At 47.3% G+C, this 23,476-nt stretch overlaps 1 protein-coding gene across 3 annotated transcripts; it reads left to right on the top strand.

Annotated features, from left to right (window-relative positions):
- Positions 1–275: 275 nt before the first annotated feature.
- Positions 276–14,926, top strand: RING1 (ring finger protein 1). Of its 3 annotated transcripts, none has more exons than XM_063938266.1 (7): positions 276–296; positions 3,774–3,863; positions 3,942–4,102; positions 5,974–6,189; positions 6,308–6,607; positions 7,578–7,755; positions 14,214–14,926. In XM_063938266.1, the coding sequence occupies exons 2-7, from the start codon at positions 3,786–3,788 to the stop codon at positions 14,313–14,315; spliced, it is 1,035 nt and encodes a 344-aa protein (XP_063794336.1). In that variant the 5' UTR covers positions 276–296; positions 3,774–3,785; the 3' UTR covers positions 14,316–14,926. The 3 variants fall into 3 exon arrangements, with proteins under 3 accessions (XP_063794336.1, XP_063794335.1, XP_063794334.1); XM_063938265.1 differs by lacking the exon at positions 276–296 and adding an exon at positions 648–775; XM_063938264.1 differs by lacking the exon at positions 276–296 and adding an exon at positions 649–880.
- Positions 14,927–23,476: the final 8,550 nt, after the last annotated feature.

Genomic DNA, 23,476 nt, shown 5'->3' with positions numbered 1-23,476 from the left:
GCCGCTATTCCCCATGGTCCTTTCAGGAACCCCAGCATCCACTTAGGACGATAGAGAAATATATATATATATATATCATACTTGCCTACCTTACCCTCTCCATGAGGGAGAAAATGCTCTGTTCCTGGACTCTCCTGGATTGTATTTGACTTTCCTGGTAATGTATGATTGCCATCACCTGTGGTGAGCTAGTTAATTGATAAGAAAGGTGTTTCACCACGGGTGATGGCAATCATACATTACCAGGAGAGTCCAGGAACAGAGCATTTTCTCCCTCATGCCATGGAGAGGGTCAGGTAGGCAAGTATGATATATATATATATATATATATATATATATATATATATATATATATATATATAGAAAGCTGAGCGGGGATCATTATATATATATAATGGTAGGCAAGTATGATTGATATATATATATATATATATATCTATCATACTTGCCTACCATTATATATATATATATAATGATCCCCGCTCAGCTTTCTCCGCCTCCTGTCACTCACTAAGTTGTTTCCCGCCTGATTGGTGTGGGCGGGGCCTGGCTGTACCCGCGCGGTTGCCAGCGCGCGGTAGGGAGAGCTGATTGGATGGTTATGAGCAGCATCTGTTGGTGGGCGGGGGCGCCCGGCTCAGCGAGCGCCGATTGGCCGCTTCCAGGCAGTGGGCGCGGCTCTGCCGGCCGCCTGTAGCTCTCACGGCTCCGTACTAGTCTGCGCCGAGTCGCGCTCTCGCCGCTTTGTCCGGAAGTGACGTGTGACCGGAAGAAGGCACGTTTCCTGTTTTTCTCGCTGTTCTTCACCGAGCAGTACCGGGGGGTTCACGTGACCGGGAACGGGGGTGGGTAGCGCCTTGTGCACGCGCGGGTGACGCAGGTGAGAACGGTCTCCATGGTAACCGGACAGGCTGTTCTGTTGTTTCCCTCTGCTTGTGTGTGTGTTGGCTGTACATAAGGCTGATGTGTGCTGGTGTGGGACTACAAGTCACAGCTAGCGCAGGAGGGTGTGCTCGGACTTGTAGTTCCACATGTGGAAGCCCCTGAGGCTGGCAAGGAGTGCTGGGACCTGTAGTTGAACGTGGAGAATAATAGTATGCCCTAATGTTGGCTTGGATTGCTGGGACTTGTAGTTCTACAAGTGTAGAATAACAGGGTTGCGTAGTGCTGGGCCATGTAGTTCAGCATGTTGAGAAGCACAGGGCTCCCTAATGGTAGTCTCAGGATGCAGGGAATGTTGGTACTTGTAGTTCTACATGGAGAGACTCATGTGGTTCTAGTGCTTGTCTAATGTTATCGGTGAATCAGCTGGGATTTGTAGTTCCACATATGGAGAATCACTTGGGGCCTGCCGCCCTAAAGCTTGTATCGGGGAATGCTGGGACTTGTAGTTCCAAGTGTGGAGAAGCGCTGAGTGCCCTAATGCTGGTCTCAGGCTGGCAGGGAATGCTGAGAGTTGTAGTTGTACATGCAGAGAATTACAGGGTGCCCTGATGGCTGCAGGAATTGCTGGGATTTATAGTTCCACGTGTGGAGAAGCGCAGGGTGCCCCAATGCGGGTCTCATGCTGTCAGGCAATGCTGGGACTTGTAGTACTGAATGTGGAGGATCACAGGATGCCCAAATGCTGACACACAGTTTGCCCTATTTTCTATGCTCAAGAACGTGCCTGAGTACTAGCGAGAGAGGTGTTTTTGATGGCATAGTGCAGCACAACGGACATTGGGGTCTATTTACTAAGCCTTGGCTGGAGATAAAGTACCAGCCAACCAGCTCCTAACTGTCATTTTTCAAACACAGCCTGTGACATGGCAGTTAGGAGCTGATTGGCTGGTACTTTATCTCCATCTGCTTTATCTCTCTCCAAGGCTTAGTAAATAGACGCCATTGTCTGTTGCAATGGCTGCACTGACTCTCATGTGGTAATCTTGTAACTTTACAGGTAGCAAAAAGTGGAGATAAATACACATTGTATTCTCTAAAGATACCTCCGCTCTTTATAATCAGAGGACCGGTCTCTAGTGAAAGCCACTCTACCTTCAAACCTTTTGTATTTTACTCTAAACACTTATTTTTTTTCTGCTGGCTATTAAGGTATTGTTCTGTATGGGTACCCTGTGACCCTTATTGACTTCTACCCGCCCCTCCCCATGCTGTTTTATGGTTTATTAAGTCCGTGCTGATATCATTCCCATATAACAAGCAGCTTGTTCTGTTATTGTCACTGACTCCACAGCCTGTTCTGTCATTGACATAATGCTTGCAGTGAATTGCCAAGGGCTGGAATACTGGGCCTAATTCTGAGTTGATCGCAGCAGCGAAATTGTTAGTAGTTGGGCAAAACCATGTGCACTGCAGGGTGGGGGGGGGATATAACATGTGCAGAGAGAGTTAGATTTGGGTGGGGTGTATTCAAACTGAAATCTAAATTGCAGTGTAAAAATAAAGCAGCCGGTATTTACCCTGCACAGAAACGAAATAACCCACCCAAATCTAACTCTCTCTGCACATGTTATATCTGCCCCCCCCCTGCAGTGCACATGGTTTTGCCCAATTGCTAACAAACTTGCTGCTGCGATCAACTCAGAATTACCCCCACTGTTCTTTGTGCCTGCATAAATGCTGATGGTGACATTGACGTCATCACCTTTGTGTATCTACCAGCACTGTGTGTGTGCGCGCAGAGAAAATATCTTCTTTCCAACAATTTACTGTGTAATACAGTATGAAGATGCATTGGATTCCACAGAGGTCCACATTTTACCGCCATGGTGGTTATCTAAAAATGAAGGGGTCCTTCAAGTAAAAGCAACATTTGCTCTTCATTCAGACCAGTCGGCTTTTTTTCATATGTATCTAAACTCAAGACAATTGCAGTAAAAATTGGTTGAATATTCAGTGGTTCCGTTCAGACCGTTGCATTCCAAACAAGTTTTATAATGCAGCATTGTCACTTTGTAATTTATTAACCTTCACTAACAGAATAACATGCTGACTGGTAGAAACGCAGTGTATAAAGGTATTGTAATTGTAAAGCGCAACGGAATATGCTGCGCTATATAAGAAACTGCTAATAATAATAAAGGGAGTCATTCCGAGTTGATCGCTCGCTAGCAACTTTTTGCAGCTCTGCAATCAGGTTAAAATTCGGCAAAACAGCGCATGCACCGCAATGCGCAGGCGCGTTGTACGGGTACAAAGAGGATCGGTGCTGGGCGATGGATTTAACAAAGAATCCATTTACACAGCCGATCGCAAGGTAATTGACAGAGTACGTTTGTGGATGTCAACTGACCGTTTTCTGGGAGTGTTTGGAAAAACGCAGGCGTGTCCAAGCGCTTGCAGGGCGGGTGTCTGACGTCAATTCCAGGACCAAAAAGACTGAAGTGATCGCAGCGGCTGAGTAAGTTCAGAGCTGCTCAGAAACTGCACAAACTGTTTTTGTACCGCTCGCTTGCAAAGGCATTTGCACACTTGCAAAGCAAAAATACACTCCCCCATAGGCGGCGACTATCTGATCGCAGCGCTGCAAAAAGTTGCTAGTGAGCAATCAACTCGGAATGACCCCCAAAGAGTATTCATACGGAGACACACTTCGTTGCCAAGTTAAAAAGAAAAATAAATGCTGAATCTGAATAACTATGTCCTTGTACATGTTCAGATTTGTAACGACATAAGTGTTGAAACATTTAATAAGTGGCTTGTGAATTGTGTGTGGAAATGGTTTAATATGAGGGTCTTCCTATAAGATATTCTCTTTCCTCCCTTCATAGACCTGCAACAGTATGGCAACTCCAGTGAGCGCGCAGTGCTCCAGTAAGACGTGGGAGCTCAGTCTCTACGAGCTACACCGCACCCCGCAGGTACCTCCGTTGTGGATAAAGGTGGCACGTCTCTGTTTGGGAATCTGCTCTGTGTAATCTCTTCTGTTGTCTCCGTAGGAAGCGATCATGGATGGCACTGAGATAGCCGTGTCCCCACGCAGTCTGCACAGTGAGCTCATGTGTCCCATCTGTCTGGACATGCTGAAGAACACAATGACCACCAAAGAGTGTCTACACCGCTTCTGCTCAGACTGCATTGTCACAGCGCTGCGCAGCGGGTCAGTATCGCTGTACACATTCCCCAGGCGCTGTCGCGCAGTAACGCTATAAAGCTGCTTATGTATTGCATTTAATATCACAACGCATATCCTGGAAATTATGGTAGTTATTTTTGTGCTGTTTTGACAGGAGGTTACCACATGGGCACGGGATCCGGTCTCTAGGTCAACCACTATTGGTCGACGTGGTTTCTAGGTCAACAGGGACTCTAGGTCGACATGAGTTTTTCACATTTTATTAAAATTTTTTGACCTTTTTCATACTTTACGATCCATGTGGGCTACAGCTGGGAATGGTAACCGCGAGGCACTTTGCCCGAAACATGGCGAGCGGACACGGTGCATTAATTGGGGTGGCCGGCTACTCTACGAAGAAACAATGCCATTAAAAAACAAAAAAAACACCTTATGTCGACATGTTTTTCATGTCGACTAAGAAACCACGTCGAACTACTTACTGTCGACCAATAGTGGTCGACCTAGACACTGTCGACCTAAGTCTAACATACCACACCCTGCTGCACAGCCCCTGGATTTGCTGTATACAGTTGTCCTATGTGGCAGATAAATGGAGTGTTTCCATTTGGTATTGAAATGTGTCGAGTTCAGGGTTTGAGAACAAACAATAGTTTAAAAACAAAACAAAAAAAAACTGTTGTTTGAACCAGTTTTTGGGGTTTTATTGCATTAATGTTTTAATGAAAAACTAAATTAAATCCTGCTTATGCTGTGAAACATTGCTATGTAATAGAAACCTTGATCAGCCATGTTTTAATGCTTTCTAACTTTAATAGTACAACATTATTAGGCTTTGATATGATTTATTTGACATCTTTCAGTAAAACTATTTTTTTACTGCTCATTACATCTAAGTATGTGTAGACGGACTAAACATTAAAACATACAAAATACGCTCAGAGACATCTCAATAGCTCTGAAGGTTTTGAATTGAAATAAACATGAAGGAGATTAAACCATGAGATGTTTCTCTGCTATATAAGAAACTGCAAATAAATAAATAATTTTTATATGTTAGAGTTGTTTACCCTTTAAGATTGAGACTGTTAGTTATGGTTTTCTCCTGTCCTATAGGATTGTTAGGGGAGGAGTTTGTGAAGGCTTAGCTGATGCTAGTCAGATTTGGTAACTGTCTGATCTGGTTCACCCACCATATTTCTCTGTTATGTGTGTGCACTTACTGCATTGGTTCAGTGCACTCATATGAAGACCACAAGCAACAAGAATGTGGAATAATAGCAGAGGCATTCCCTTATAATAGGCTTTTTAAAAGAAGTCACAACATAATAAAAACAAAAAAAATTGTGGTTTTAACAAAACAAAAATCTTTTAGTTTTAACCATGGTTTAAGCTAGCCAGACCCGTTTGGTGTTCAAGATATCAAAGACCCCTTTACTTCCAGTACAGTATGATCTTGTACAAATAGCGACTCTCCTGTTTTGGGCAACTCCCAGGATGATTTTTCAGCTGCTGCTGGATGCACACTGTAACATATTATACTGGTATTATGTTACATTATATAATGGAGACAATTTTTTTTAGGGCTATAAATGCAAATGGTACATAAATTAGAAGCAGTCGTCTGAATCAAAGGTACTAAAAGCAGATACCAACAGATTGGATATACACGGACATATTTCGACTTCCAGAGACATTTGTCCCCTCCCCCTTTTTCAACGATACGCCTACCACTATTGCAGCATCTGCGGCCAGTTTTAATATTACAAAACAACAGTTTTTACATTCTGTGTACTTGGCAACTATAATTTATGATGCTACCAGACTTGTTGGGCCAACAGAATTGAGATTTTGGAACATTTTGCAGCTATTTACAAAGTGTCCCTTTCCTTTAGGAACAAGGAGTGTCCCACATGCAGGAAGAAACTGGTCTCTAAACGGTCTCTCCGGCCAGACCCAAATTTCGATGCTCTAATTTCCAAGATCTACCCCAGCAGAGATGAGTACGAGGCACATCAGGATCGGGTTTTGGCAAAGCTGAGCCGGCTCCATAACCAGCAGGCTCTGAGCAGCAGCATCGAGGAGGGGCTTAAAATGCAGGCCATGAACAGGTACAGAATAACGGCAAGAATTCATATGAGGGGAGATGGATCAAGTCTCCTCCCTTTACAGCGTAGATCATGGTACATCATTGTGACTCTTGTTTATCTGTTCCGTTCCTCCGCAAAGGGCTCAGCGGGTACGGAAACACCAGCACGAGTCCGACAATACCACATTCAGCGGCGGAGAGGACAATTGTGACAGCCGCTCGCACGTTAGCAATCCGTCTGTGCACAGCAACCAGGAGGCAGGGCCGAGCCGCAAGATGTCCCGGGTCTCGGAAGACTCTGGGGCAGAACCAGATCTGTCACACGAGGGTGGGGTGAGAAGTCCGGATCTGCAAGGAACAGGAGAGGCCGGCAGTGAGATTGAGCTGGTGTTTAGGGCCCATCCACTGCTGGTGGAGAAAGATGGTTACAGTCAAACTAGGTGAGAGGTTTCAGCTTGGATGCATGCTAAAGTTGAAAAAGAGGGGTATGGGTCCTTGGGTCGACCCAACTTAGGTCGACACTCATTAGGTCGACCACTGAAGGTTGACATTGCTGTTAGGTCGCAATGCCCGTTTTGTTGACATGTACTAAGTTAAAAGGTCGACATGAGGTTTTTGACTGTTTTTGGTTTCGTTGTCTCCGTAAAGTAACGTGGAACCCAAATTAGTGCTCCGTGTCCTCTCGCATGGCTCGCGGCAAGGTGCCTCACTCTGCTGCCGCTGCGCTCGGCACAGATTACCGTTCCAATCGTAGTCCACGTGGATCGTTAAGTATGAAAAAAAATCCAAAAAATTAAGAAGAAAAAAAAGTGAAAAGCTCATGTCGACCTCTAGGGGACCTAATGAGTGTCGACCGAAGTTGGGTCCCATATAAGAGGCACGTTCTTTAGAGATGTCATTCATACTGTTAACCTGGTTCTGCTGAGTTGTCACGCCATGATATCTGGAAAACGAGTAAAATCAGATGGACAGTCTGAAAGTTACGTATACCCCTTTCACACAGAAGATGAAATTAGCGGGTGAAGCAGTTACACCCGGTAATTTCATGAAACACGCGGGTCCTTTTTCTGTGTGAAAGGGTCAACCCGTGTTGAAATTCCCGGGACTTCGACCCAGGAATTTACCAGGGTCGGAAGCATCAGGAATTATGACACGGGTTGACCCTTTCACACAGACCTAATACCCGTGTTGATGTGCAAATGTGTGAAAGGGGTGTCAGGCAGGTCCCGTCAAAACGACCCGGCACTGAAATGCTGGGTAATTGCCGGGACTTTCAGACTTTTTTGTCTGAAAAGGGTATAACATAAAAGACACGCCTGCAGTAACTCCGGTAATGACTGGAGGACAAACATGAACTGTAGTTGCCAAAGTGTTCGTAGCAGGTCCAAACTTATCCATTTCTTATTCTAGGTTTGTAAAGACCACAGCAAATGCTACAGTTGATCATCTCTCCAAATATCTGGCTCTCCGCATTGCCCTGGAAGAGGAGGCCCAGAGGGGAGGGGCAGAGGGTGTGACGCTGGGGGAAGTCAGCGAGAAGCAGTACACCATTTATATCTGTGCTGGGGCTGCAGGCGGACAGTATACTGTGAGTACCTCCACTAATCCAATTGTAATGCGCAACAGAATATGCTGCGCTATATACGAAACTGTTAATAATTACTGTGTAATACAGCTCTTTGTAAATCTCTTGTGACTTTATTTTACCTGCTTACCCATTTAAAAAAATTTTTTATTCATTACTTAATACATTGATTGTACATAACGTAGGATCTCTTATACCCCTTTTCCACTGAAAAGTTAAATCCTGGATTATTGCACGTGAACGCGCATCAACCTGGGACTTTGCTCAGTGGAAAAGGGTTAACCCGAGAGCTGTGAGCAGGGTATGCATTTTTGGTAGCTAGCAGGACCTGGTAAGGACCTGGGTGAGCTGCAGTGGAAAAAAACTGGTAACCTGGGTTGTCCGATGCAGGACCCGTTCACAACATGGAGAGAACCGCTTTCCAGACGCAAGGAAATGTCCTCTCCAAGCACCAGTACTGCACCCTCATGCAGTGTGATGGTGCCGATCCAGGTATAAACCACATCGGTGCCGCGGTGTGAAAATGAATCTTGGGAAAGGCATGTGAAAATGAATCTTGGCATAGACCCTTTGTTCTGCTGTAGATGTGACAAGTTCTTATTGACCTGTAAAAATCCATTTCTCTATCGTCCTAGTGGATGCTGGGGTTCCTGAAAGGACCATGGGGAATAGCGGCTCCGCAGGAGACAGGGCACAAAAAGTAAAGCTTTCCGATCAGGTGGTGTGCACTGGCTCCTCCCCCTATGACCCTCCTCCAAGCCTCAGTTAGATTTTTGTGCCCGGCCGAGAAGGGTGCAATCTAGGTGGCTCTCCTAAAGAGCTGCTTAGAGAAAGTTTAGCTTAGGTTTTTTATTTTACAGTGAGTCCTGCTGGCAACAGGATCACTGCAACGAGGGACTTAGGGGAGAAGAAGTGAACTCACCTGCGTGCAGGATGGATTGGCTTCTTGGCTACTGGACATCAGCTCCAGAGGGACGATCACAGGTACAGCCTGGATGGTCACCGGAGCCTCGCCGCCGGCCCCCTTGCAGATGCTGAAACATGAAGAGGTCCAGAATCGGCGGCAGAAGACTCCTCAGTCTTCTAAAGGTAGCGCACAGCACTGCAGCTGTGCGCCATTTTCCTCTCAGCACACTTCACACGGCAGTCACTGAGGGTGCAGGGCGCTGGGAGGGGAGCGCCCTGGGAGGCAAATGAAAACCTATTTGGCAAAAAAATACCTCACATATAGCCTCCGGGGGCTATATGGAGATATTTAACCCCTGCCAGAATACACTAAAGAGCGGGAGACGAGCCCGCCGGAAAAGGGGCGGGGCCTATCTCCTCAGCACACAGCGCCATTTTCCTTACACAGCTCCGCTGGTCAGGACGGCTCCCAGGTCTCTCCCCTGCACTGCACTGCACTACAGAAACAGGGTAAAACAAGAGAGGGGGGGCAAAATAGTGGCAAAAATTATATTATAAAAGCAGCTATACAGGGAGCACTTATTATAAGGCTATCCCTGTCATATATAGTGCTTTTGGTGTGTGCTGGCAAACTCTCCCTCTGTCTCCCCAAAGGGCTAGTGGGGTCCTGTCTTCGTTAAGAGCATTCCCTGTGTGTCTGCTGTGTGTCGGTACGTGTGTGTCGACATGTATGAGGACGATATTGGTGTGGAGGCGGAGCAATTGCCAAATATGGGGATGTCACCTAGGGCGTTGACACCAGAATGGATGCCTTTATTTATGGAATTACGGGATAGTGTCAACACGCTAAAGCAGTCGTTTGACGACATGAGACGGCCGGACAATCAGTTAGTGCCTGTCCAGGCGCCTCAAACACCGTCAGGGGCTGTAAAACGCCCTTTGCCTCAGTCGGTCGACACAGACCCAGACACAGGCACTGATTCCAGTGGCGACGGTGACGAATCAACCGTATTTTCCAGTAGGGCCACACGTTATATGATTTTGGCAATGAAGGAGGCGTTACATTTAGCTGATACTACAGGTACCACTAAACAGGGTATTATGTGGGGTGTGAAAAAACTACCTATAGTTTTTCCTGAATCAGAAGAACTAAATGATGTATGTGATGAAGCGTGGGTTGCCCCCGATAAAAAGATGCTAATTTCAAAGAAGTTATTAGCTTTATACCCTTTCCCGTCAGAGGTTAGGGCGCGCTGGGAAACACCTCCTAGGGTGGACAAGGCGCTCACACGCTTATCTAAACAAGTGGCGTTACCCTCTCCTGAGACGGCCGCACTTAAAGATCCAGCAGATAGGAGGATGGAAAATATCCAAAAAAGTATATACACACATACAGGTGTTATACTACGACCAGCTATAGCGACAGCCTGGATGTGCAGTGCTGGAGTAGCTTGGTCAGAGTCCCTGATTGAAAATATTGATACCCTGGATAGGGACAATATTTTACTGTCTTTAGAGCAAATAAAGGATGCATTTCTTTATATGCGTGATGCACAGAGGGATATCTGCACACTGGCATCACGGGTAAGTGCTATGTCCATTTCGGCCAGAAGAAGTTTATGGACGCGACAGTGGTCAGGCGATGCGGACTCAAAACGGCATATGGAAGTTTTGCCGTATAAAGGGGAGGAGTTATTTGGAGTCGGTCTATCAGATTTGGTGGCCACGGCTACAGCCGGGAAATCCACCTTTTTACCTCAAGCTACTCCCCAACAGAAAAAGACACCGACTTTTCAACCGCAGCCCTTTCGTTCCTTTAAAAACAAGAGAGCAAAGGGATATTCATATCTGCCAAGAGGCAGAGGAAGGGGGAAGAGACACCAACAGGCAGCTCCTTCCCAGGAACAGAAGCCCTCCCCCGCTTCTACAAAAGCCTCAGCATGACGCTGGGGCTTCTCAAGCGGACTCGGGGGCGGTGGGCGGTCGTCTCAAGAATTTCAGCGCGCAGTGGGCTCACTCGCAGGTAGATCCCTGGATCCTGCAGATAATATCTCAGGGGTACAGGTTGGAACTAGAGACAGATCCGCCTCGCCGTTTCCTGAAGTCTGCTTTACCAACGTCCCCCTCCGAAAGGGAGACGGTTTTGGAAGCCATTCACAAGCTGTACTCTCAGCAGGTGATAGTCAAGGTACCTCTTCTACAACAGGGAAAGGGGTATTATTCCACTCTATTTGTGGTACCGAAGCCGGACGGCTCGGTAAGACCTATTCTAAATCTGAAGTCCTTGAACCTGTACATAAAGAAGTTCAAGTTCAAAATGGAGTTACTCAGAGCAGTGATAGCGAACCTGGAAGAAGGGGACTTTATGGTGTCCTTGGACATCAAGGATGCGTACCTCCACGTTCCAATTTACCCCTCACACCAGGGGTACCTCAGGTTCGTTGTACAAAACTGTCACTATCAGTTTCAGACGCTGCCGTTCGGATTGTCCACGGCACCTCGGGTCTTTACAAAGGTAATGGCCGAGATGATGATTCTTCTTCGAAGAAAAGGCGTATTAATTATCCCATACTTGGACGATCTCCTAATAAGGGCAAGGTCCAGAGAACAGCTAGAGAGGGGATTAGCACTGTCTCAAGAAGTGCTAAAACAGCACGGCTGGATTCTGAATATTCCAAAATCCCAGTTAATGCCGACAACTCGTCTGCTGTTCCTAGGGATGATTCTGGACACGGTTCAGAAAAAGGTTTTTCTCCCGGAGGAAAAAGCCAAGGAGTTATCCGAGCTTGTCAGGAACCTCCTAAAACCAGGAAAGGTGTCTGTACATCAATGCACAAGAGTCCTGGGAAAAATGGTGGCTTCTTACGAAGCAATTCCATTCGGCAGATTCCATGCACGAATTTTCCAGAGGGATCTGTTGGACAAATGGTCAGGGTCGCATCTTCAGATGCACCAGCGGATAACCCTGTCTCCAAGGACAAGGGTATCTCTTCTGTGGTGGTTGCAGAGTGCTCATCTATTGGAGGGCCGCAGATTCGGCATACAGGATTGGATCCTGGTGACCACGGACGCCAGCCTGAGAGGCTGGGGAGCAGTCGCACAAGGAAGAAACTTCCAGGGAGTGTGGACGAGCCTGGAAACGTCTCTTCACATAAACATTCTGGAACTAAGAGCAATCTACAATGCTCTAGGCCAGGCAGAACCTCTGCTTCAAGGAAAACCGGTGTTGATCCAGTCGGACAACATCACGGCAGTCGCCCATGTAAACAGACAGGGCGGCACAAGAAGCAGGAGTGCAATGGCAGAAGCTGCAAGGATTCTTCGCTGGGCAGAGAATCATGTGATAGCACTGTCAGCAGTGTTCATCCCGGGAGTGGACAACTGGGAAGCAGACTTCCTCAGCAGACACGACCTTCACCCGGGAGAGTGGGGACTTCATCCGGAAGTCTTCCACATGCTGGTAACCCGTTGGGAAAGACCAATGGTGGACATGATGGCGTCTTGCCTCAACAAAAAACTGGACAGGTATTGCGCCAGGACAAGAGATCCGCAGGCAATAGCTGTGGACGCGCTGGTAACGCCTTGGGTGTACCAGTCGGTGTATGTGTTTCCTCCTCTGCCTCTCATACCAAAAGTATTGAGCATTATACGGCAAAGAGGCGTAAGAACGATACTAGTGGTTCCGGATTGGCCAAGAAGGACTTGGTACCCGGAACTTCAAGAGATGATCACGGAAGATCCGTGGCCTCTACCTCTAAGGAGGGACTTGCTTCAGCAGGGTCCCTGTCTGTTTCAAGACTTACCGCGGCTGCGTTTGACGGCATGGCGGTTGAACGCCGGATCCTAAAGGAAAAAGGCATGCCGGAAGAAGTCATTCCTACTTTGATTAAAGCAAGGAAGGAAGTAACCGTGCAACACTATCACCGCATTTGGCGAAGATATGTTGCGTGGTGCGAGGATCGGAGTGCTCCAACGGAGGAATTTCAACTGGGTCGATTCCTACATTTCCTGCAATCAGGATTGTCTATGGGTCTCAAATTGGGATCTATTAAGGTTCAAATTTCGGCCCTGTCGATTTTCTTTCAAAAAGAATTGGCTTCAGTTCCTGAAGTCCAGACTTTTGTTAAGGGAGTGCTGCATATACAGCCTCCTGTGGTGCCTCCAGTGGCACCGTGGGATCTCAATGTGGTTTTGGAATTTCTAAAATCTCATTGGTTTGAACCACTAAAAAAGGTGGATTTAAAATATCTCACATGGTAAGTGACCATGTTACTAGCCCTGGCTTCGGCCAGGAGAGTGTCAGAACTGGCAGCTTTATCTTACAAAAGCCCATATCTGATTTTCCATTCGGACAGGGCAGAACTGCGGACTCGTCCGCATTTTCTCCCTAAGGTGGTGTCAGCATTTCATCTGAACCAGCCTATTGTAGTGCCTGCGGCTACAAGTGACTTGGAGGACTCCAAGTTACTGGACGTTGTCAGAGCATTAAAAATATATATTGCAAGGACAGCTGGAGTCAGAAAATCTGACTCGTTGTTTATATTGTATGCACCCAACAAGATGGGTGCTCCTGCGTCTAAGCAGACGATTGCTCGTTGGATCTGTAGCACAATCCAACTTGCACATTCTGTGGCAGGCCTGCCACAGCCTAAATCTGTAAAGGCCCACTCCACAAGGAAGGTGGGCTCATCTTGGGCGGCTGCCCGAGGGGTCTCGGCATTACAACTTTGCCGAGCAGCTACGTGGTCAGGGGAGAACACGTTTGTAAAATTTTACAAATTTGATACTCTGGCTAAGGAGGACCTGGAGTTCTCTCATTCGGTGCTGCAGAGTCATCCGCACTCTCCCGCCCGTTTGGGAGCTTTGGTATAATCCCCATGGTCCTTTCAGGAACCCCAGCATCCACTAGGACGATAGAGAAAATAAGAATTTACTTACCGATAATTCTATTTCTCGGAGTCCGTAGTGGATGCTGGGCGCCCATCCCAAGTGCGGATTATCTGCAATAATTGTACATAGTTAATAACTAATTCGGGTTATTGTTTAGGAAGCCATCTTTCAGAGGCTCCTCTGTTATCATACTGTTAACTGGGTTTGATCACAAGTTGTACGGTGTGATTGGTGTGGCTGGTATGAGTCTTACCCGGGATTCAAAATTCCTCCCTTATTGTGTACGCTCGTCCGGGCACAGTACCTAACTGAGGCTTGGAGGAGGGTCATAGGGGGAGGAGCCAGTGCACACCACCTGATCGGAAAGCTTTACTTTTTGTGCCCTGTCTCCTGCGGAGCCGCTATTCCCCATGGTCCTTTCAGGAACCCCAGCATCCACTACGGACTCCGAGAAATAGAATTATCGGTAAGTAAATTCTTATTTTAACATAATCTGCACTTAAAATGTAAATGTTACTCTGATTTTACTGTTACGGCAAACCAGTGATTCCTGCATCTTGGCTACTTTTTCATTTTTTTTTTTTTTTTTTTCATTATGTCTACGTTTAGTTATTAACCTTCTTTTTTTTTTTTTTGTTTGTTTCTCTCTTGCCTCCCATGCTCAGACTCTGAACGGTTCGTTAACGCTTGAGCTTGTTAACGAGAAGTATTGGAAGGTGAGCAAACCCCTGGAGCTGTATTACGCTCCCACGAAGGAGCAGAAATAGGAGGCGAACTCTCCGGCCGTTTCAGGAGACGGACTCGAAATTTAGAGATCTCTTGTAAAGTTATGGAGTGAAGAAAAATTTCTGCCAAGTGGGAGAACACCCCCGAAGACTTGTGGGGGCTCTGCTAGACCTGTGCAACAAACGCTAGTCACCAGAATAGACCTGCGGCAAAGTCGAGGCCTATGTATTTTCCCCAGCACAATGCCTTCGTATGGACTGTTACAGCCAGTGAGGCTGTGTGTCGCTGAAACTGTACGTCATTGCACCTGACCCACATTAAGGAGCACAATTCGGTGGAAGCACAGCAATACGATGGTCCCACTCATTCTTCATTACACCATCAAGTATCTGAGTCTACCGTACACATCAGCTCTGCTCTTTGTCTCTGCGTCATATTTAAACAGCATACCCATGCTGAAGGCCTTTGCAGTATGTTCAGTTAGAGCAGCGTTACATCTGTCATAAACTTGTATCCCCTCCTCCCCCCCCCCCCCCCTCTCTGCGTCATCCAGCTGGTTCCTTCGCTTTGTGTGGGATTCATTTAATTTATACAACATATGCTGTGTTCAGCTGGTATTTTCCTAAGATTGTAAAAGGTTTTTATACTAGAATATTTAATTTTATGGTTTTTATTTTTCCTCTTTTTATGTGTTTAGGAAAAAAAAAAAATTATCGTAGCAGCAATATATAATTTCGCAATATAATCTGGATATTTGTTTATCTCGTTCTGGCCAGAATTTGAATCCTTACTTAATCGGAAAGTGGATTTCTGCTTCTGTGGACTCTGCTGGGTTCATCGTACTCCAGCAAAGCTCCGTTTACTTTTTACTTTTCTCTATCGTCCTAGTGGATGCTGGGGTTCCTGAAAGGACCATGGGGAATAGCGGCTCCGCAGGAGACAGGGCACAAAAAGTAAAGCTTTCCGATCAGGTGGTGTGCACTGGCTCCTCCCCCTATGACCCTCCTCCAGACTCCAGTTAGATTTTTGTGCCCGGCCGAGAAGGGTGCAATCTAGGTGGCTCTCCTAAAGAGCTGCTTAGAGAAAGTTTAGCTAGGTTTTTTATGTTACAGTGATTCCTGCTGGCAACAGGATCACTGCAGCGAGGGACTGAGGGGAGAAGGAGTCAACTCACCTGCGTGCAGGATGGATTGGCTTCTTGGCTACTGGACATCAAGCTCCAGAGGGACGATCACAGGTACAGCCTGGATGGTCACCGGAGCCGCGCCGCCGGCCCCCTTGCAGATGCTGAAGACAGAAGAGGTCCAGAATCGGCGGCTGAAGACTCCTGCAGTCTTCTAAAGGTAGCGCACAGCACTGCAGCTGTGCGCCATTTTCCTCTCAGCACACTTCACACGGCAGTCACTGAGGGTGCAGGGCGCTGGGAGGGGGGCGCCCTGGGAGGCAAAATGAGTACCTATAAAGGCTAAAAATACCTCACATATAGCCCTAGAGGCTATATGGAGATATTTAACCCCTGCCTGATTTCTCAAAATAGCGGGAGACGAGCCCGCCGGAAAAGGGGCGGGGCCTATCTCCTCAGCACACGGCGCCATTTCCTCTCACAGCTCCGCTGGTCAGGACGGCTCCCAGGTCTCTCCCCTGCACTGCACTACAGAAACAGGGTAAAACAGAGAGGGGGGGCAAATTTATGGCGATATTTTTATATAACAAAGCAGCTATAGGGGAGCACTTATTATAAGGCTATCCCTGATATATATATATAGCGCTTTTGGTGTGTGCTGGCAAACTCTCCCTCTGTCTCCCCAAAGGGCTAGTGGGTCCTGTCTTCATTAGGAGCATTCCCTGTGTGTCTGCTGTGTGTCGGTACGTGTGTGTCGACATGTATGAGGACGATATTGGTGTGGAGGCGGAGCAATTGCCAAATATGGGGATGTCACCTCCTAGGGGGTCGACACCAGAATGGATGCCTTTATTTATGGAACTACGGGATAGTGTCAACACGCTAAAGCAGTCGTTTGACGACATGAGACGGCCGGACAATCAATTAGTGCCTGTCCAGGCGACTCAAACACCGTCAGGGGCTGTGAAACGCCCTTTGCCTCAGTCATGACGGTGACGAATCAACCGTATTTTCCAGTAGGGCCACACGTTATATGATTTTGGCAATGAAGGAGGCGTTACATTTAGCTGATACTACAGGTACCACTAAACAGGGTATTATGTGGGGTATGAAAAAACTACCTATAGTTTTTCCTGAATCAGAAGAACTAAATGACGTGTGTAATGAAGCGTGGGTTGCCCCTGATAAAAAGCTGATAATTTCAAAGAAATTATTGGCATTATACCCTTTCCCGCCAGAGGTTAGGGAGCGCTGGGAAACACCTCCTAGGGTGGACAAGGCGCTAACACGCTTATCTAAACAAGTGGCGTTACCCTCTCCTGAGACGGCCGCACTTAAAGATCCATCAGATAGGAGGATGGAAAATATCCAAAAAAGTATATACACACATGCAGGTGTTATACTACGACCAGCTGTAGCAACTGCCTGGATGGGCAGTGCGGGGGTAGTTTGGTCAGAATCCCTGATTGAAAATATTGATACCCTGGACAGGGACAATATTCTACTGTCGTTAGAACAAATAAAGGATGCATTTCTTTATATGCGTGATGCACAGAGGGATATATGCACACTGGCATCACGGGTAAGTGCTATGTCCATTTCGGCCAGAAGAGCTTTATGGACGCGACAGTGGACAGGCGATGCGGATTCAAAACGGCATATGGAAATTTTGCCGTATAAGGGGGAGGAGTTATTTGGAGTCGGTCTATCAGATTTGGTGGCCACGGCTACAGCCGGGAAATCCACCTTTCTACCTCAAGTCACTCCCCAACAGAAAAAGGCACCGACTTTTCAACCGCAGCCCTTTCGTTCCTTTAAAAATAAGAGAGCAAAGGGCTATTCATATTTGCCACGAGGCAAAGGTCGAGGGAAGAGACAGCAACACGCAGCTCCTTCCCAGGATCAGAAGCCCTCCCCGGCTTCTACAAAAGCCTCAGCATGACGCTGGGGCTTCTCAAGCGGACTCGGGGACGGTGGGCGGTCGTCTCAAAAATTACAGCGCGCAGTGGGCTCACTCGCAAGTAGATCCCTGGATCCTGCAGATAATATCTCAGGGATACAGGTTGGAATTAGAGACAGATCCACCTCGCCTTTTCCTGAGGTCTGCTTTACCAACGTCCCCCTCCGAAAGGGAGACGGTGTTGGAAGCCGTTCACAAGCTGTACTCTCAGCAGGTGATAGTCAAGGTACCTCTTCTGCAACAAGGGAAGGGGTATTATTCCACTCTTTTTGTGGTACCGAAGCCGGATGGCTCGGTAAGGCCTATTCTAAATCTGAAGTCCTTGAACCTGTACATAAAGAAGTTCAAGTTCAAAATGGAGTCACTCAGAGCAGTGATAGCGAACCTGGAAGAGGGGAACTTTATGGTATCCTTGGACATCAAGGATGCGTATCTCCACGTTCCAATTTACCCCTCACACCAGGGGTACCTCAGGTTCGTTGTACAAAACTGTCACTATCAGTTTCAGACGCTGCCGTTCGGATTGTCCACGGCACCTCGGATCTTTACAAGGGTAATGGCCGAGATGATGATTCTTCTTCGAAGAAAAGGCGTATTAATTATCCCATACTTGGACGATCTCCTAATAAGGGCGAGGTCCAGAGAACAGCTAGAGATGGGATTAGCACTGTCTCAAGAAGTGCTAAAACAGCACGGGTGGATTCTGAATATTCCAAAATCCCAGTTAATGCCGACAACTCGTCTGCTGTTCCTAGGGATGATTCTGGACACGGTTCAGAAAAAGGTTTTTCTCCCGGAGGAAAAAGCCAAGGAGTTATCCGAGCTTGTCAGGAACCTCCTAAAACCAGGAAAGGTGTCTGTACATCAATGCACAAGAGTCCTGGGAAAAATGGTGGCTTCTTACGAAGCGATTCCATTCGGCAGATTCCACGCAAGAATTTTCCAAAGGGATCTGTTGGACAAATGGTCAGGGTCGCATCTTCAGATGCACCTACGGATAACCCTGTCTCCAAGGACAAGGGTGTCTCTTCTGTGGTGGTTGCAGAGTGCTCATCTATTGGAGGGCCGCAGATTCGGCATACAGGATTGGATCCTGGTGACCACGGACGCCAGCCTGAGAGGCTGGGGAGCAGTCACACAAGGAAGAAACTTCCAGGGAGTATGGACGAGCCTGGAAACGTCTCTTCACATAAACATTCTGGAACTAAGAGCAATATACAATGCTCTAAACCAGGCAGAACCTCTGCTTCAGGGAAAACCGGTATTGATCCAGTCGGACAACATCACGGCAGTCGCCCATGTGAACAGACAGGGCGGCACAAGAAGCAGGAGGGCAATGGCAGAAGCTGCAAGGATTCTTCGCTGGGCAGAGAATCATGTGATAGCACTGTCAGCAGTGTTCATCCCGGGAGTGGACAACTGGGAAGCAGACTTCCTCAGCAGACACGATCTTCACCCGGGAGAGTGGGGACTTCATCCAGAAGTCTTCCACATGCTGGTAACCCGTTGGGAAAGACCAATGGTGGACATGATGGCGTCTCGCCTCAACAAAAAACTGGACAGGTATTGCGCCAGGTCAAGAGATCCGCAGGCAATAGCTGTGGACGCGCTGGTAACGCCTTGGGTGTACCAGTCGGTGTATGTGTTTCCTCCTCTGCCTCTCATACCAAAAGTATTGAAAATTATACGGCAAAGAGGCGTAAGAACGATACTAGTGGTTCCGGATTGGCCAAGGAGGACTTGGTACCCGGAACTTCAAGAGATGATCACGGAAGATCCGTGGCCTCTACCTCTAAGGAGGGACTTGCTTCAGCAGGGTCCCTGTCTGTTTCAAGACTTACCGCGGCTGCGTTTGACGGCATGGCGGTTGAACGCCGGATCCTAAAGGAAAGAGGCATGCCGGAAGAAGTCATTCCTACTTTGATTAAAGCAAGGAAGGAAGTAACCGTGCAACATTATCACCGAATTTGGCGAAAATATGTTGCGTGGTGCGAAGATCGGAGTGCTCCGACGGAGGAATTTCAACTGGGTCGATTCCTACATTTCCTGCAATCAGGATTGTCAATGGGTCTCAAATTGGGATCTATTAAGGTTCAAATTTCGGCCCTGTCGATTTTCTTTCAAAAAGAATTGGCTTCAGTCCCTGAAGTCCAGACCTTTGTTAAGGGAGTGCTGCATATACAGCCTCCTGTGGTGCCTCCAGTGGCACCGTGGGATCTAAATGTGGTTTTGGACTTCCTAAAATCTCATTGGTTTGAACCACTAAAAAAGGTGGATTTGAAATATCTCACATGGAAAGTGACCATGCTTCTAGCCCTGGCTTCTGCCAGGAGAGTGTCAGAATTGGCAGCTTTATCTTACAAAAGCCCATATCTGATTTTCCATTTGGACAGGGCAGAACTGCGAACTCGTCCGCATTTTCTCCCTAAGGTGGTGTCAGCATTTCATCTGAACCAGCCTATTGTAGTGCCTGCGGCTACAAGTGACTTGGAGGACTCCAAGTTACTGGACGTTGTCAGAGCATTAAAAATATATATTGCAAGGACAGCTGGAGTCAGAAAATCTGACTCGTTGTTTATATTGTATGCACCCAACAAGATGGGTGCTCCTGCGTCTAAGCAGACGATTGCTCGTTGGATCTGTAGCACAATCCAACTTGCACATTCTGTGGCAGGCTTGCCACAGCCTAAATCTGTAAAGGCCCACTCCACAAGGAAGGTGGGCTCATCTTGGGCGGCTGCCCGAGGGGTCTCGGCATTACAACTTTGCCGAGCAGCTACGTGGTCAGGGGAGAACACGTTTGTAAAATTTTACAAATTTGATACTCTGGCTAAGGAGGACCTGGAGTTCTCTCATTCGGTGCTGCAGAGTCATCCGCACTCTCCCGCCCGTTTGGGAGCTTTGGTATAATCCCCATGGTCCTTTCAGGAACCCCAGCATCCACTAGGACGATAGAGAAAATAAGATTTTACTTACCGATAAATCTATTTCTCGGAGTCCGTAGTGGATGCTGGGCGCCCATCCCAAGTGCGGATTATCTGCATAAGTTGTACATAGTTTTTGTTAACTAATTCGGGTTATTGTTAAAGGAAGCCATCTTTCAGAGGCTCCGCTGTTATCATACTGTTAACTGGGTTTAGATCACAAGTTGTACGGTGTGATTGGTGTGGCTGGTATGAGTCTTACCCGGGATTCAAAATCCTCCCTTATTGTGTACGCTCGTCCGGGCACAGTACCTAACTGGAGTCTGGAGGAGGGTCATAGGGGGAGGAGCCAGTGCACACCACCTGATCGGAAAGCTTTACTTTTTGTGCCCTGTCTCCTGCGGAGCCGCTATTCCCCATGGTCCTTTCAGGAACCCCAGCATCCACTACGGACTCCGAGAAATAGATTTATCGGTAAGTAAAATCTTATTTTTCCACCTTGTCTAACTATAGCTCTATGATCAGAAGAATAAGTGGACGCACCAGTGGTGGGGGATCCTGAAACGTGGACCTTGGTCCTTATTCATCCTGCCTGGAAGAGTGGGGTCGATGATGACTTCAGGGGATAAGCTGCCTATACCCCCGTCAGGCGTAAAAGTGGCAGTATTCTAAGCTATGTTCTGGCAGTGGAGAATTCCAGCTGTTGCTCGATCAGTGACAGGGAGCCGGTAGGCAGTATGGCGCTGGCTTCATGCCTCTTGCACTTAAAGTTTAGGGGGTTAGTGATAGAGGGGTATGTGAGTCTTTGTACCTATTTGCTCCCTGTATGGAGCAATTTTTTTTATTTTGTAACATTTTAGTAAAGGTGGCTTTTAATTGTGGTGTCATTGGTATTTATCTAAAAGACATGTCTGGTTTATTGGGGATGGTGTCGTGAGTCTGATCACTTGAAAACCTGTGGGTATATTTTGAGGATCATTTTCACAACGAGGACTTTGCAGCAAGTACATGAGCTGGAACTAGTGGGGCGTATAATTGTTTCACACACAAAAGATTGTTTGAAAAACCACTTCAATTTATAGATGTAATTTTTTTTTTGTTATTTTTGATCAAAAGCCTTATACTTCAATTAGTTATTTACCATTTTATAGGACAGTATTAATAAAAGGGTGTACTATGGTATGCTGGTGGCCGGGCTCCTGGCGACCAGCATACTGGCGTCTGAATCCTGACCGCCGGCATACCGACAGCGTGGCGAGCACAAATGAGCTCCTGGCGGGCACGGTTATTCTTCCTCCGGGGGGTTGTGGACCCCCAAGAGGGAGATAAAGTGTCGGTATACTGTGCTCCGGGATCCCGGCAGCCGGTATACTGTGCTCCGGGATCCCGACAGCCGGTATACTGTGCTCCGGGATCCCGGCAGCCGGTATACTGTGCTCCGGGATCCCGACAGCCGGCAAACTGAAGACCACCCTTAATAAAACCTTAGCTGCAAAATGTTAAATCTGCACTACCCGCTCCTTGCTACCCTGCGCTAATTATGTGGTGTCTCCGGCTGGACCGCCTCTGGTAGCGTTTGCAATTCAGCAGTGTGGATTCTCAAAGTCCCATGGGATCCTGCATCTGCGGAACTGAGGGATCTCGTTCCACAGTAAGCTGAGCTTTATTGTTAACCGTTTGTCTGTGATCTGAGGGAGGAAAACAGAGACCGTTTACCTGAGTCCTCCAGTCCTGATTCCTGCCTGGGTGTAGTACTAGTTGCACCCCTGCAATGAACATTGGGCACCACCTTGTAAGCAGGTCTGTGTACGATTGCTAGATTCTTCTGGAGGAGGAAAGCAGAGAAGTGCACCTGCCTGCTTCTTCCATTCCTGTGACATGCCCTCTTGTGTTTAGTGCCATGCCTGCTTGCATTGGACGTTGGGTTCGGCAGCTGTCAGCAGCAATAGCCAGACCAGACCCAGCGAATACACGAGAGAGTTTTCTTTAACTAAAAGTTTGAAGGGGGAGGAACCAGCTGTGCATAATTTTTTTTATAACAACATTGTGTCACCTCCGGTCTGCAATCTTCGCACCCCAGCTGTCTAACTCCAGTGTCCCCTAGTGGATGATTGAGAAACAAAAATAATCCTCAAGATGGCGCTACTACACTGTTAGCCAGCAGCTGCGAGAAGAGGTGTTAAGACCTCCTATTGGTCTCAAAGATACATGTTTAAAAATGCTGTATCCATACCGATTCTGGGGAAATGATACTTTACAAGGGCAGTCTGTGCTGTTCTATTAGGATGAACTGCCAGGTGCACAGTAATATCATTATCCTCTGTCTGTCTTGCATATGGATTCAGTATGATATAGCATGATATGTGATATAGCAGCTGTGTAAATCCCAATGGCGTAGGTAAGACTGCCAACTCCTCTCCCCTAACCCTTCCCTTTCTGCAGCCTAACCCTAACCTTCCCCCCGTAGTGCCTATCCCCCATCCCACACACACACACACACACACACACACTTTAAAATTATTATTATCCATTATATGGCACCACAAGGGATCCGCAGCGCCCATTACACAGTGCATAATAAAATGAGCACACAAGAAAACAGCACTTACAGTACAAGACAATATAGGACAGGTATAGAAATCCCGGGGTTAGGTGCCACCAAGGGAGTATGGAGTATAAGATAGTGTAAGTAAGAAAAGGAAAGGCACATGAGGAAAGAAGTCCCTGCTCTTGCGAGCTTACAATCTAAAAGGTGAGGGGCTAACAGACCAGAGTGACACAGAAGGGGTAGACAGTGAGCATAGACAAAAGGGTTAGGAGGAGAGTTGACTGGGTTTGGTGAAGAAGTGGGTCTAGAGAGCCCGTTTGAAGTTTTGTAGAGAGGTGGAGAGTCGGATGGGGAGAGGTAGAGCATTCCAAAGATAGGGAGCAGCACGTGCAAAATCTTGTAGGTAGGAGTGGGAGGAGGTAATCAGTTGGCAGGAGAGACGGCGTGCATTAGCAGAGCGAAGAGGATGGGTGGGAATGTAAAGAGAGATAAGGTCAGAGATGTAAGAGGGAGAAGAGTGGGTGAGGGCTTTGTAGGGGAGTGGGAGAAGCTTGAATTGGATTCTGAATGGGAAGGTTAGCCAGTGAAGGTCCTGCAAGAGAGGGGATGTGGATGTAGTACGTTTGGTGAGGAAGATGAGACCGGCA

Source organism: Pseudophryne corroboree, chromosome 8, assembly GCF_028390025.1.
Source record: "Pseudophryne corroboree isolate aPseCor3 chromosome 8, aPseCor3.hap2, whole genome shotgun sequence".
NCBI classification, from domain to species: Eukaryota; Metazoa; Chordata; class Amphibia; order Anura; family Myobatrachidae; genus Pseudophryne; species Pseudophryne corroboree.
This window is presented reverse-complemented; position numbering and strand designations above follow the sequence as displayed.